This window comes from Micromesistius poutassou, assembly GCF_964030765.1.
Source record: "Micromesistius poutassou genome assembly, chromosome: 20".
Classification (NCBI taxonomy): Eukaryota; Metazoa; Chordata; class Actinopteri; order Gadiformes; family Gadidae; genus Micromesistius; species Micromesistius poutassou.
The window spans coordinates 12,353,035-12,368,496 of record NC_140290.1 but is presented as its reverse complement, the minus strand read 5'-3'; the positions used below and the strand labels follow the sequence as shown (position 1 = coordinate 12,368,496).

Below are 15,462 nucleotides of genomic sequence, written 5' to 3'. Positions count from 1 at the left end.
CCACCTCCCGCCATTTAAGCTGTGGGTTGGTGCCAGGAGGAAATGTGTGTTGCATGATGGGAAGAGTAGTTTTCAGATAGTGTGTCGATGGGGAAGTAGTGAAAGCACTAGGGATGGGCATGATTAATCAATCAATGATCGATCATTGATCGTTAAGAATTTTGTCGATAATGTGATATTTTTATCGATCAAAAGGAGGTTGCATAGTGTGAGAACGGAACAGCCAAGCCTTGGTTGGCTGTTCCTTGGTTCTTATTGGAATTGGAATACAGACTTTGTCTTTTTGAATTGTTTCCTATGTTTAAGAGCGCATTGTTCAGCTTTTACAAGCGCCACATAGGCCTCATTGAGAAAAAACATGCTGTATTTTCTATCAACGGAATTTTTTTATATAGCCTCTAGAAAAATAACGATTAAATTGATAATTGATTGTTAAATTTATCGATGATCGATCAAGAAAACTTCTTAAAATGCCCATCACTAGAAAGCACTGTCAACTAAATCAGAGGGCTGGGCCATGCCCACCATATCCATCTCTGTATTGAAGAGATTGACCTGAGTCAGGGCAGGGCTGACCTTAAAACACGCTACGCATGCACATATACTCAAGAATCTAATATATTGCTATCCCTAACCCAACCAGAGATAAGGGTGTCAAACAGCCACTAAACTATTTCTCTGAAAGAGCTTGCTACAGTTCTAAGCAGTGATTTGGGAGTGGCCTCAGCACCGGACACCAACCTATCTGTCTTTGTTTAAGAGCCGTTACTCACTGCACCCTCTTTGTAATGCCCTAAGGTTAGTGTGTGTCCGACTAGACAGAACATCAAGACTATCCGCCTGGTGCTCTGCTGCACAACGACCCTTGAGATGTATATGGACCCGTTTGTTTTGGTTTCAAAAACAATCGGGTGTAATGTAAGAGGTTCTGTACCTACTTTAAACTCTCATATAAAAATATCGTCTTAACCGAGCAATGAAGTTAAGGAAGACGAAGCATACATCTGACAGAATCCGCCAATCGGACTGTGTGTGACCTGCCCAGCCGAATGACAACAGTATGCTCCTCCCTGGAGGTCAGGGAGTGCCTGGCGTACCTGATGCCCAGGTTCATGGTCTCCGCCGTGCCTATCATCCCGATGGCCAGAAGCATGTTGTTGCAGATCTTGGCTGCCTGTGGATGGGGGAAATCATATAAGAGAGAGAGATTGATACATTATTACTGTGTGTGTGTGTGTGTGTGTGTGTGTGTGTGTGTGTGTGCGCGTGCGCGTGCGCGTGTGCGTGTGTGTGTGTGCGTGCGTGCGTGCGTGCGTGCGTTTGGTAAAGAGAGCACTAACAGGGTATTGAGTGACAGTTAATTAAGGAGTAGCATGTTGCCTTATGCGCATATTTATGTTACACATACATTTGTATGTATGCAAGAACATGTTTTTTTGTACGTGTGCGTGTGTGTGTGTTCACCTGTCCAGTGCCGACCGGACCACAGTAGACAACGTTGGCTCCCATGCAGGCGAGGAGCTCCTGGGCGGCCTGGTACTCTTCCTTCGGCCCGCCCACCATGAAGGTCAGCTTGGCCAGGCTGGCTGCCCCCACACCTACACACACACACACACACGCACACACACACACACACACACAATACAAACAGTGCCAAAGATCAGTATAGAGAAAGTAAATTAATGACAAAGACAATGCAATGCAGCCTAATGTCTACCCAGGGCAGATAGGCGGCACCGTGAACAAATCCCACCAATCTAACACGGCCATTCCGAAAGAGCAAGATTGAAAACATAATTAAATGTTCAATTTGCATGTGGAATGCATAGCCTTTCCGTTTAGAGTTAATGGAGGGGGGGGGGGGGGGAGGGAAAAAAATAATGGTAATTTGGGCAAATGTTAAACAATGTGATATTGCCGCACTTAATAACAAATACATCATGTGATTGACTGAGACTGCCAAGCGTTTGGGGTAGGTCAGCTGTCTGCGAGTTGGCGTCTCAAAGTGGGGCAGACGTGTTAAAGAGAGCCGCACCAGAGGGACAGGAGTATCTTTAAAAGCCGATTGTTGCCATCATCCACTCCACAACCCTCAAGGGAGGTCTTGCCTTTTCTCTCTCACACACACACACACACACACACACACACACACACACACACACACACACACACACACACACACACACACACACACACACACACACACACACACACACACACACACACACACACACACAGGCAGTGTGTAGAGCAGCTGTGCCCAGGGCTAACACCCCATTGGGGCATCGGTGACAGGCATGAGGGGTAATTAACTTTACACTTTATCATGTTCAATTAGGCGTCCCTCCCCATGGCCTGATGGCTTAAGGAGCGTGCCATGTTTTAGCATGGACCCCCCCAACCTCTGTGTCTGCGGTGACCGATTAGCGCAGGAGCAAACCATCGCTCAGGGTGGAGAGAGAGACGGAGAGAGAGAGAGAGAGAGAGAGAGAAGGGGGCGGGACCGGTCCGTCCTGATCTCATCTGCCACGGTGCGGCCCCCCTCTTCATGCACCGGTGGGCCCCCTCTCAACATTAACATTGTTGGGTAACACACGCGCGTTAGAATAACTAGGCTTAACTAAGGCATAATGATGAGAATTAAGCCTGCAGACGCAGTGCTCGAACGGTGAATGGTGGCTCGTTTTGGGGATGATGCCGGGGGTTAAATCAAAATGTTAGCATGGCTAAACACACGTACATAACACGTTGTCAACTTAACTAACTAATAAGGATAAGGAACAACCCCGAGCAATGCAGGATTGCAGTGCAAGGTCTGAGTGATATATTATGTAAAATTGTAAATCTTCAAATCTGGAAACGGTAATCTTGGTTAACCTACTTAATCTTGGTGACTATGCAAAACTGCAGAATTGAACAGACCTTCAATTTAACTAATCTAAAGGGGGTGGTGTGTGTGTGCATGTGTGCGTGTGCGTGTGTGTGTGTGTGTGTGTGTGTGTGTGTGTGTGTGTGTGTGTGTGTGTGTGTGTGTGTGTGTGTGTGTGTGTGTGTGTGTGCGTGTGTGCGTGTGTTGTCCTGTGAAAATGACTCTTCAGGGTGCTGTGCGGCACTAATGAAAGGCCTCTTAATACTGAAAGGCTAATAATGTTTGTGTTAATAATTAAAGAGGGCTTAGAGGTGAGAACAGCTGAAACCACAATAACAGACATGCAAGGAGGAAGGCCCTCAGGCACCTTCCGGCTTCAAAATAAACTCCTTCTTGTTTTCTTTACCGTGCATATTTTGATGAACCCATAAACGAAAACATACCCAAACTTAGCCCGTCTTCCTCTAAAATTGGCTACGTCGCTGTCTAGTGTGGGATGATACCAATACCAATACTCTGAGTGTGTGCGTGTACGTGCCTGTGTGGGCGTGTGTGTGTGTGTGCACGTGTGTGTGAGTGTGTGTGTGTGTGTGTGACTGTCAGCAGGTCATTAGGGGCACATAATGAGGCCCAAAGCACACACTGCGGCAGCTGGCAGTGAACCCCGGTGAACACACGCTCAACATAAGGCCGCCACACACACCGATCATAAACACATATGGTCCAACACACAACACAACACAACACAACACAAACGGATGCCATATCTTTACAGTTTACCTTCCACCGTTTGAATGAAGATTTCATCTTTGGACGTAACTGAAGGTTTTTTGATTAATCTACATGCATTCATATCTTAACCGGTTTACCCACCACCACTGTTTGAATAAAGAGTTAATCTTTGGATTTAAGTGAAGGGGTTATGTTAATTTACATTCATTCATATCTTCACCGGTTTACCCTCCTCTGTTTGAATGAAGATTTAATCTTTGGTCATAACTAAAGGGGTTAAAGCGGGATAAAGTTTTCGAGTGATTTTACACAATGGGCATTTCTGTGTATAGATTAAAAAAAATAACAAGACATGGGGTATTAAAGGGATGTTTAGAAAGCTTAAGTTTTCAGTGAGGGTATTAGATGGTACTTCAGAAAGATTAACTTTAAGGGCAGTGGATCAGAGGAGGAAAATAAAACCATTGTACAAACACAAATGCAAAACGCACTCACACACACACACACCCCCACCCACACCCACACAAAGTGCAGTTTGACAACCGCTGGCTCATTAGTGGAGAAGTGGTGTTCGCGGGGACGACTAAAGAGGCGATTATTGATAACACAGTCCCCAGGCTGATCGATACATCGTGCAGAGCGGCAGAGGGAGACAGGGGGGAGAGAGGGAGGGAAGAGAGAGAGAGAGAAAGAGAGGAAACTGTGAAACGGTGAGGCAGGCAGAAGAGAAGGAGCGATATTGAGAAAGCGAGAGAAGGGGGGAGGAGAGCGAGAGAGAGATAGACAAAATCGTACTCTCCCAACCTCCCACTGTCTACCCCCGCTCTCTCTCTCTCTCCCTCCTTCAAATTAACTAATCACCCATAATAAGCTCTTATGATCTGTAGTGGATTTCTATAAACAGCGACACAGGGATGATGGAAGAGCCTTCCTCCTGGAAGAATACTGCACCATTAGCATAACACAGGAGGGGGGCGAGGGTGGGGGGGTGCACGTGGGTGTACGTGTGCCTTTGTATCTTTTCTTCTGTATGTGTGTGTGTGTGTGTGTGTGTGTGTGTGTGTGTGTGTGTGTGTGTGTGTGTGTGTGTGTGTGTGTGTGTGTGTGTGTGTGTGAAGCCGGGGAGGGGGGGGGGGGGTTCGGCTGTCACGGAGCAGTATTATGCATGCACTTGAGTGGAAATGTGTCTTGCGAGTGTTGCCCGTGCGTTTGCGTGTGTGCGTGTGTGCGTGTGCGTGCGTGCGTGCGTGCGTGCGTGCGTGCGTGCGTGCGGGCGCGTGTTTGTGGATGTCAGGGCGTTCTCGGGCCGGTCCTGTCAGAGACGGATTAAAGCGGAATCCTAATGAGGCCGCCTGAGCTCCGGGAGCAGCGCGGCGCTGTCCCATCCATCCCCGACGGGAGTGACACGCCGGGGGGATCGTTAGCGCCTCGCGACCACATGACGCCCCCTAGGGGAGGCGGAGTGCTGCGTAGGGCCCACTGCCTTGTGGGGGGTGAGGGGGGAGGGGGGTGCGGCGGCGCGGGGGGGGGGGGGGGCGAGTGAAGATGATACCGTGAGACACGGATGTTTTTTGATGTTTGACGTTTTTTTTCCCCTAATCACCGCCCTTGTAATGAATATGAACGCTAACCTCTGATGTCGTGGTCACGCCGCTGTCCGTCTGCGGCGCCGCGCCGCGCCGTGTCGCTGGCCCGGTAACGGGACACGCGGCAGAGGGGCCGAGGGTTAATAATTAAAAGCATTAGGATCACAAACGGCTGACATGACATTTTATAGAGGTGAGTCATATCCCGTTTTCGAGAGAACAGGGAACAAATTCTACCGGCAGAGTACACTCGATAATGGGCCGCAGCAAACAGGTGACAAAGGGAAGAGTAACTTCACAAAATAGATTCCCTGCTGCCCCTTCTTTGTCCTGTATTTTTAGCCGCCGTGCTCAATAGCACAATAGTCACGAGATAAAGGACCCAAGTCAGTACAAGTAGCAGACTGCTTTGATGCCGGTGCACCTTTTGTGAGTTTGTCTGTGTGCGCCGCGTCTGGTGTGTTTGTGTGTGGCCTGCTTCCGGTAGTGCGCCTACGGTACGTGCACACCAGACACAAATAAGCCAGCTCCTTCATCTCATCTCCCCTCATTACGAGATCCCAGTTAATCCAGCTATCAAACACTGTGGAGAGAGAGAGGGGGGGGGGGCCCGTGCAACATTGTGCCTTTAATGCCACCCATTAACCATGAACACAGGAGGGTGAAATGGAGTGTGCGAAGGCCGAGCAAGATCAGAGAAATGATTTGGGTTTGTTGTGTTTGTAGCGGCGCACTAAATTAATTAGCACTCGTTTTCATTACACTCGCAGACACACACACACAAAAAAAAAAAAAAGAGAAACCCAAAGTAAGGCAATTCATTACAGCCCTGTAACCTTTTAAAAAACACGAGCGCTCCTTTCTGAAGTGGTCGGTGTGCGCGTGTGTGCGAGATGAACGAGAGCATCTGCGTAAACCCGGCGTTTGTCTGTTGTAGGGTGTAGCGGTGCGCGTCGCCGTTTGTACGTACGATGTTTACATGCACCGTGACAACATTGGGTTGGATGACGTCGTGGGGAGGGGTCTCTAAGTGGAGTCTCCGTGGCGGCGTGTACACAAGGCGTTCGGGGGGGGGGGGGGTGTTCCCGGAGCGGGTCTGTCGCCATCTCGTCCCGTCCTCGTCCTCCCGGCCTCATATCAAAGAGTTATGAGCGGCCTTCGGGGGCGGTAGGGCTTTGTGTTTCTTTTATGGAGCGAGGGCTTCAGTGAAACTGGATTTGCAAATAAAAACGCTGAACACACACACTAAGGCATGCGGCATGACGGACGGAAGAGCAAATCTGTGTCGTGGAGGTGAATTGTGCGTTTACCTTTAAGGGGCTTGCACCCTACACCCCCCCCCCCCCCTCCCCGGCCCCCCCATATACTTGTTGGTAGATCATCGCTTGTGATCAACCAAAATAACTCCTTCCAAACCAGGAACCTCCTCTCTCTCCCTGCCAGATGTTGTTCCAATCCGACTTTGCTGGCTGGGTACAAATGATTTTTAAATCTTGAGATTCCAAAACGCTGTTTGTGCGGGCTGTGGTGGAACTGGACTAGCCAATAAGCTCTGGTTAGCTGCCAGGCTAACCCAACTGTACGCACGTGTCCAGGGGAGGGGGGGAGGGGGGGGGGGGAGACATAGTGCCGGCCCGGTGGCTGGCACCTATTAATCAGGTGGATTGAGTCTGAGCACTCAATAGAATAATTGACTTGAATGATTGGGCAGTTGACCACTCGCCAGGCAGAAGTAGTGGGGGTAGAACGTTTGCAGGCACACGGCGCGGCCTCATGCGGTCCACCGATATAATTACACCCGAGCGCATATCTTTTCTTTCCCCTCCAACTAATTAAAAACCCCACGAGCCCTGTAAAAAAAAAAAGAAAAAAAAAGGAAAGGCTCGGGAGATATCAAGTGGAATTGTAAATGGGGTGTGTTTGAGCGACCAAAACGGCTCGCTCAAATGTTAAAAAACACACACACACAAAAAAAAAACAGCCCTTTCGACAGTTTATCTGCCAACATCGCTAATGCTGCCCTGTTATGTTAAAAACAGACTCTTTATCGGCCCAACTTAACAAGCACCGAGCCATGAGAACGGCTCCTCGCACGCAATGGGAACCCCGGGCAGGCAGACCACGGCGTGCATTCAGCTCGGAAGAGAGGACCACACAATCGATCTCAGGGTCCGTTCGATCCAGACGAAAAAAAGAACACAATTTGCCGTTATCAAAAAAAGTGCCTCTGTGCAACCGGGAGCGTTTAAGCGTGCAATGTGTGCACATTGACCACCGTGTCCTACCCTCATCACCGCCATCATTATACTCATCATTGATAGCTGGTCCATTCCGCGGGGCGGGTGGACACTGGTCAATGCCACCCAGCGGAGCAGGGGCGAGAGAGCTGCCGAGATCCACAATCAATCCCTCCACTGGCCCAGAGAGACCCATCCAGTACAGAGAAGGGTAATAATGATACCCAATTAGACACACACACACACACACACACACACACACACACACACACACACACACACACACACACACACACACACACACACACACACACACACACACACACACACACACACACACACACACACACACGTACACAAAAGGTGCTGAGAAGTGTCATTCACATAGACAGAATGCTAATCCCAATTTAGATGAGTGACAAGTTGTATGGGGTTTTGGACAACGTTTGACGGACGGGGATTTTTACTGAGACTCATATACCAGCTGACTTTTGGTCTGCACACACGCACACGCATACGCACGCCGCCCGCGCACACACCAGATGACACAGGGACAGAGCTGTAAGGGCCAGTCACCCAGCTGCTGCGAGTCTGCTTCCATCTGGGGGCCTGCACCCCTCCCCTTTGCCCTCCCCCTGTGCCTCCCCCCTATCACTCTCCCTGGTCACCCCCCTCCTACCATAGCCTGTCAGCAGGACCCCTTAGTGGAGGACTTGTTATGCTAATCTGGCAATGGACCACTCTGTCTGTCACCCTCCCATACTAGTTAGCCATCAACCGAGACAGCCTTCTAAGAGCGTGCACCACCCCCCCCCCCCCCCCCCCCCGCCCAGCCCTCCCCCTTTCAACCACCCCACCAACCCCCTCACCGCCCTAAACTTCACTAGCTAGACATGTGCCGCCGTAGCGCTAACCCTCCATGCCTATCTTGCCGTAACGTTACCAGAGCATATTCTGATTAATCCCCATCTCAGACTGGATTAGATCAGTCTGGGTGTTGCCCTGTCCTTTCCACCGGCCGGCGACACGAGAGCCAAGGGGAGGAAATAGGATGGACGGGGCCATCGGCATCCTGGCTGACTTATGTGTTTACAGGCTAGCCAAGGCTGCAGACGGCTGCTTAAACTCCCTGCAAATGGCCCGCTGCGACTTAAGATAATGTGGAGGGGACATGATTGGGAGTCATTTTGGGAAGTGGCCTAAAGAGTAGTTAGCGGAGCGTTTATTGGACCTCACAAACAAACATTACCCAACTGGCGACCATGGTCCCGTTGTGTATTCAAAGCGGCCCGCGTCACTCATTCTCTGTTAAAGACTTTCTCAGGATTTGTAAAAAGCGCACAATTAAACTTATTTCATTGTATACGTCTCTTTTTTTTCCCCCGAACGTAGACGTTAGCCACTGGCTACGTTGCGACCCACCACGGGTGCGCAGACACAGACGCAGGCATTCTGGGTAATTACTGCTAACGACCCCGCTTGCTCGTTAGCCCGGGCTCCTATTTTTACCCTGGGCTGTGCCAACACCCTGTGCCTGTGACGTCAGTCGCTGGTTTGTTGTGGGTCGACTTTGCATGCAGACCTTTTTAACGACACCAGACAGCGGTGCACACATGTGAGGGCCAATGTCAGCGTCTGCATGTAGTCGCAGTCTTACACAACCCTGTATGTGTGTGTGTGTGTGTGTGTGTGTGTGTGTGTGTGTGTGTGTGTGTGTGTGTGTGTGTGTGTGTGTGTGTGAAAACATTTTGCATACTATGCTTTTGTGCGTATATATCGAGATTAGAGACAGTTGGGTGAGCCGAGCGGTGGGGGTGGGGGTCTTCTGACAGAGAAAGCTGTGATCTTGGTGATCTTGGTGATCTTGCGGAAACCCGGCGAGATCAACCGGGGACCCAGGACTTTTGTTTTTGGACTGGCGTGTTTAAACAGGATTATTACCACACAGCTGAGTCGACAGAAGAGATGGCCAAACCTCGAGTGACGCACATGGGGTGTAAACAAGAGGGCATGCACACACGTGCACACTCGCTCCTGGCTGCAGATAATAAGAAAAAATACAACAAAATTTTTTTTGCAGACATGAGAGAATTCAAATTCTATGTATAAAATTTAAATAAAACCAGCACAAAGACAAAACCACTAAAAATAATAGCTGTTTGGTAGCGTACGGGAAGTCAATTTGCCTGTGCCCACTCTGGCTGTGCCAGCCTTTTCCTTTCTTCACCCTGGATGCCATTGCGCCGATATATCCAGGCGGCCTTTCGGATAATATAATTGACACGATGTACAAGGAGATCAGTGGGATGATGCGGGGCGGAACGCTATAACAGGACAACGTGTTGGTCATTCGGAACAACTAGATGTGACCTATTGCCTTTTGCTATGCAGGCATCATCAGAAAATGAATAAAACATCCTGCATCATCCATATTCTTGTGGCTATGCCGGGGCCCTATTTGGGTAGGGTGCCATCTCCTGGCTGGAACAAGGAACAATGTAGCCTGGTGTCCTAAATCACAAATAGGAGAGGTGAGGGGGTGGGGGCGGGGGGGGGTGAGGAGGAGCATGAGAGTCAAGTGTTTAGTGTCTACTCCGTGACCTCGTGTGTTGACCTCTTTCCACAAGTTCAGCTCTCTCTTATCAGAGCGGGGGCTACATCCACCACACGGCTGGCTGGGTTTGAATGTGTGTGTGTGTGTGTGTCAGAGAGAGAGAGACAAGCTCTGTATGTCTGTGTGTGTGTGTGTGTGTGTGTGTGTGTGTGTGTGTGTCGGCGGGGCACGGCCCCCGAGGCCAAAGGTAGCAGGTAAATCATTGGTCATCTTCAGCTAGTAAAAGAAGCTTAGCTAAAAAGCAGGGGAGAGGAACCTTCACACAGGACTGCACTCCCTAACTGCACACTGTCGACAGTATGTAAACACTGTGTGTGTGTGTGTGTGTGTGTGTGTGTGTGTGTGTGTGTGTGTGTGTGTGTGTGTGTGTGTGTGTGTGTGTGCGCGCTAAAGCTAGAGAAACAGGCTTAGGACTCTGATCTTGCTGACTGCAGCCTGTCTGTTTCGCAGACGCCAGCCGGTAAACACAACGGTATAGGCCAAGTCTGTGTGTGTCTGTGTGCGGGAGGAAGTCATGGTGTTTTCTGTGTGTTCTTACTGATTGCACAACAGACAACAAACAGGGCCGCATGGAGATTGCTTCTAGAACAATAGGAAGCAGTATATGGATGTAGCCTGTTTGAAAGTTTTAAAGTAGAGAATTAGTGTGTGAGTGTGTGTCTCTGTGAGATCGGTGTGCGTGTGTTTGTCTGTGTGTTTGCGTGTGTATGTGTGTGTGTGTGCGTTTGCGTGTGGCTGTGTGTCTGTGTGCTAGCACGGAAGTAACCCACAGGAGGAGAGTGCACGACACAGACAGGTTTTTACTGCAACACGTCTCTCCCTCTCTTGTCTTATCTCTAACCCCCCCCCATCCCACCACCACCACCCCCCCCCCCTCACCCCCTCTTCCTCCCCTGCACTCCATGTGAGGGCAGTTTCTCTCCTCTTTATGACTCTTTATCTGACATGAAAGGCAGTGACACGGGATACCCGCCATTACGGTTCCATCAACATGAGGAGCTCTGACACGGGATTCTGCACCGCGGCTTAGCCCATTAAGGGTGACTGGTGATCCTGTGCTCTGTCAAGGAGCCGTCACAGGCAGACAGGGCAGACATAATGAGAACTTAAAAACCTTAACCGGGCCTTTAAGAGCGCCAGTCAAAAGCAGCCAATAAAAAGTGGAGAGGGCACCCACTGGCCAGACCGCTCTGTAATTACGACCCGTGTCCAAGCACTAAACCCATATCAGCCCAAAGTTTAGATACACAAGGGGGATGTAGGACCGTTGAGACCTTGCATGTGTTCATTGGCAAGGTCACTGGCCTGCTCTGTAAGCGTTTTGAAGCGGACCACTGGCAGGTTCCTGCCAGAGAGACACTATTCCTCCGCCCCTTCTTATGTCATGGGTATTTTCTTCCTGCGTGACGACTTGATTGCTTATAAAAAAAATAAAAGATGCTTCAGCATCGCATTACGCGGCCTGTCCTGACACCAACGTCTTCATAGTTCATTATCACCGCCTCCTTACAAATGTAGATAGTATAAAGGGACATAAGCACATGTGTGAAATGGGACATTTCGTAACGTAGAAATCAAAACCCGGAAGTACCTCCGGACACGGGAGCATCCATGAACACGGCGCCCATCTTCTCTGCGGCGACGGCCATCTCCCTGGACACGGCGGGGTCAATGGTGGACGAGTCGATCAGCAGCGTTCCCTTCTTCACCTTCCTGGGGAGATAACATGCCACACCAGAGCGGACATTACACATGTTCACACCTTTGTTAAATCCCTGGGCCAAAGTAAGATAAAAAAATTACCAAAACATGTTGATTTCTAAACAAAGCCTCACAAGTTAAAAAGAAATTCAGTTTCACTTGCAGCCCTTTGGCTTAACACGTCAGGTTGAGATCATGACCGAAAACCAGAAGAGGCTGAGTCAGAGCAGAGGCTGAGTCAGAACAAGCATCCATTACCATGTTTACTGTCTTCTGGCATACAGTTCAAATAAACCTTTTCTTTACTTGACTCAATAACACCTCTCTCCAACTAATTTCACCAAACACTATCTACTGAATGGTTAACCAAAACACATTTTTAATTCAAGATCGCACAAAAAGATTCCACCTGAGAAACAAGTCTGAGCCTAGTTAACTAGATCGCTTTGTCAGTAGCCATATTTGGAAGCATGGTAATGAACGGATAATTATTGCTTTTACTACTTTTTGAAATGCTATCCTTTTGTACGCCGTCCACTTAGCCAGAACCAAGGTGTCGGGTAGACAAGTGATCTTTGTTGCCGCTTTGTTGGGTTTGAAAAGGGCCCCCCGAGGGCGGCCTTACTTCAGGATGCCATTGGCTCCCGTGTAGACCTCAATGACATTGGGGCTGGAGGGGAGCATGGTGAGGATGCGGTCCGCCTTCTCCGCCACATCCGCCGGGGTGTCAAACACCTGAGGACAGCGACGCCAGGAGGAAGAGTGGGGGGCAGGGACGGTCATTATAAAACAACAACAACAACAACAACCAGCAGGCAACAGCGGTGTTCCAAAAGCTTTGAGAATTTTCCGCTCGTGAGAAATGTACATTTCGGTCACTTCACCTTTCATTCAAACACCACTCAAGCGATCGAGTGTGCGGCAAATAGGTTGTGTGGCCGCAAGCAGCTGTCGACTTCCCTAATGCTAAAAAGGGATTTACTACTGTGCGAATGAGTCCTCAATGAGTGAGCACTTCAGGTGTGAATGTATGGTGAAGTATGAGCTGGCCTACTCCCCGAGGCCACGGCAGTCCATAGAAAATATGTAATCCATCACCTGGCCGATCTACAGGCACGTCCTTTCTAAAAGGTTGCGAGCGGCTCACGTGGGTTGGTTACCTGAGCTCCCAGGTCTTGCAGCTCCTTGCGGGACTCTGGGAAGACGTCGGTGGCAATGACCGGGTAGCCGTTCCTCAGGAGGTTCTTGGCCATGGGTCTGCCCATGTTCCCCAGCCCGATGAAACCCACCGGCGTCTTGGAGGCCATCGACCGGCTCGGCACTAAATGAGGGGAAGCAGGAGATGGACAACTAGCAACATTCTCAACCCCAACCCTAACTCTTGAGAGCATTTTCAGTGTTTGTTTATGACGAAAACAACATAATTCCATGACTTGATTGCACTTAAAAGTACAAATAGTGGGCAAACGGCTTTAAATTTTTAGTACACAATATCAATATATTCAATGTATATATATAGTCCTCTGACGGGGCCATCTGGCAGCCCGTTATGAGTCCCATTATGTTATGAGTTATGAGTAGTTATGAGTCCCATTATGAGTCCAAACTGGCCTAAGTCATGTCATGGGGCACAGGCCATTCACATTTGCGAATGTCTGGTATCTTCAGTATGGTGAGAGGAGGAATGTATGATTTATAATTAAAAATCACATTCAATCATTTTGTAATTTGTAAGGTTTAGTGAGCAAATTAATTGGATGAATGTTAAATAATTGTTGTTCAGTTTTGTGTAGCCTAAATTTATTGTGAAATAAGACGCTTTGAGCATTATTATAACAACATACTGCCTAAATTTACATTATTGCCTGATATGAATAGTGGGCCATTCTCTGTAATTACCATGAAATTAATGTTTTCTATGTCAGGCCAACGTTGTAAATAAGAACTTGTTCTTAATGATCTGCCTGGTTAAATAAAGGTTTAATAATAATAATAATAGTGTTGCTTCTCACTATCGGTTTTTAGCCCTGGTAAGATTGTAATAAGATCGATTTTGGTCAGTCAAAATACTCGACTATTCAAATAACCCCAATCCTAAACTTGAAATATGGCTTGTTGAGGCCTTCTACTCACCAGCTCAGATCTTGCTGGATTAGGTATTTGTATGACAGGAACATAGCAAACATGGAAAACTGTCAATTGCCATGTAATCTTGTCTTTCAATTATTCCTGCTGCTTATTATGCACTATACAATACAATTCTGAGCAAACACATTGACAACATTGAAGACATTGTTATACAAGAGCATAGCTCTGTATGTTATGATTGTTTTCAATCACCATTAGAACTAGTTAAACCAAGCTGTTACAAACTGGCTCTGTCAAATGTGTAATATCTAACGGGATTATGGAGCAAGAAGGCTGCTAAGAAAGAGCCTTTAGGGTGTGAGGAGAGAAAGGGAGACTTTATTGGGTCTTTGGAGGTTGGGGGCGTGTGACACCCTCCATGAGGGATAGGAATTTCAGCCAGCACCACTGCGTCTGCGTGCAGACTACTCCTAAAGGGGTACACCTCTACGCATTGATATACAAAACAATATATGACATGCACGGTAATAGACGGTCGGTCATGACGCGGTAAATTATGTCGATAATATTGTATTGTTTCAACAGCAAATGTCTGAAAACGGACACGAACGAGAAGCAAAGATTGGATTCACAAGTGGGGAAAGCAGCCGTCATGGATGCAACCATTGCTCCTTGTACGTCCTTGTACTTGTACGTCCATGTGGGGTTTTCATAAAACGATAGGATTTGAGCAGCCGTTGTGAGGATCGTAAGAGCTCATCTCTTTAGACAGTAACAATATGAGGCTAAATGCAGCTACACAAGCTACAAAACCGCATTTGCTTATTTTCTCTGTATAACCCCGGCAATAACAGACGTACATTTCTGCAGAGATGTGGACCAATAAAGGAATTACTTTACCGAACGTAGGGGCGACATGTTTATTCCACCTGGGCAATAAATTGCGAGACCCCCTAATCAAGGCAGCCATGCTTCTTTCCCCTTGACCTCGTCGTACAGTGACAGCTGTCAGGCCAGGAAGCAAAACAAAATAGTCCGTGAATTACGGCGATATGCGCCAATCACAGCTCTGCGGTACACACAAACAGCCAATAGAAAGGATGCAAGGCGGGTTATTATTGCATACGTTTCTTAAAGCCGCCGCCTCCTTAGAATCAAGTTATACATCTGATACATTGTGTAATATTTACATAGTATAATGTAAATACAGACTAAAAATAGTTTACTGTAAATAAAGCATATTTTGCAGAGAGGTTATCTTATTCTTATAACTATATGATACCATTAATTGAATCCTGTCTATTTAAAAACTCGAATTATGTCTAATATCCTTGTGTGTGTAATGTCAATAAATACATGTAATACATATTGTAAAATAAGATGTTATCGAAGCAACATGTGGCCATTATGTATGTATGTATGGAATTGGTTCAAATAAAATGCAATCTAAATATTATCTCAAGTAGTTGCCTGATCGAGGACATGCATTTCTCTTCCATCCCTCTTCCAGCTCTTTTTTGCATCCAGATTGCGTCTTGAGCATCCTCGGGGTACCCATACCCACAGCATCTTTAAAGCATCCCGGAAGTGACACCATCATTTGGTCTTCAGGAAGAAGCGACGCATCATCGCCAG

The 15,462-nt window shown here is 48.0% G+C and overlaps 1 protein-coding gene across 1 annotated transcript; it reads right to left on the bottom strand.

Annotated features, from left to right (window-relative positions):
- Positions 1–863: 863 nt before the first annotated feature.
- LOC311365159 (3-hydroxyisobutyrate dehydrogenase, mitochondrial-like) lies at positions 864–14,836 on the bottom strand. The gene is made up of 6 exons (XM_084484675.1): positions 14,728–14,836; positions 12,900–13,060; positions 12,365–12,474; positions 11,630–11,751; positions 1,465–1,598; positions 864–1,174 (listed from the first exon to the last, which is right to left on the bottom strand). Exons 1-6 carry the CDS (start codon positions 14,795–14,797, stop codon positions 983–985), a joined length of 789 nt encoding a protein of 262 aa, XP_084340801.1. The 5' UTR covers positions 14,798–14,836; the 3' UTR covers positions 864–982.
- Positions 14,837–15,462: the final 626 nt, after the last annotated feature.

Bases quoted from the DNA above. Each gene is read 5' to 3' on its own strand.
- LOC311365159 (XM_084484675.1), bottom strand. From the start codon at position 14,797: ATGGCTGCCTTGATTAGGGGGTCTCGCAATTTATTGCCCAGGTGGAAT. The intron at 13,061-14,727 runs GTAAAGTAATTC...CCCCTCATTTAG, and splicing joins ACATGTCGCCCCTACGTTCG to TGCCGAGCCGGTCGATGGCC. The intron at 1,599-11,629 runs GTACTTCCGGGT...GTGTGTGTGTAG, and splicing joins GGATGCTCCCGTGTCCGGAG to GTGTGGGGGCAGCCAGCCTG.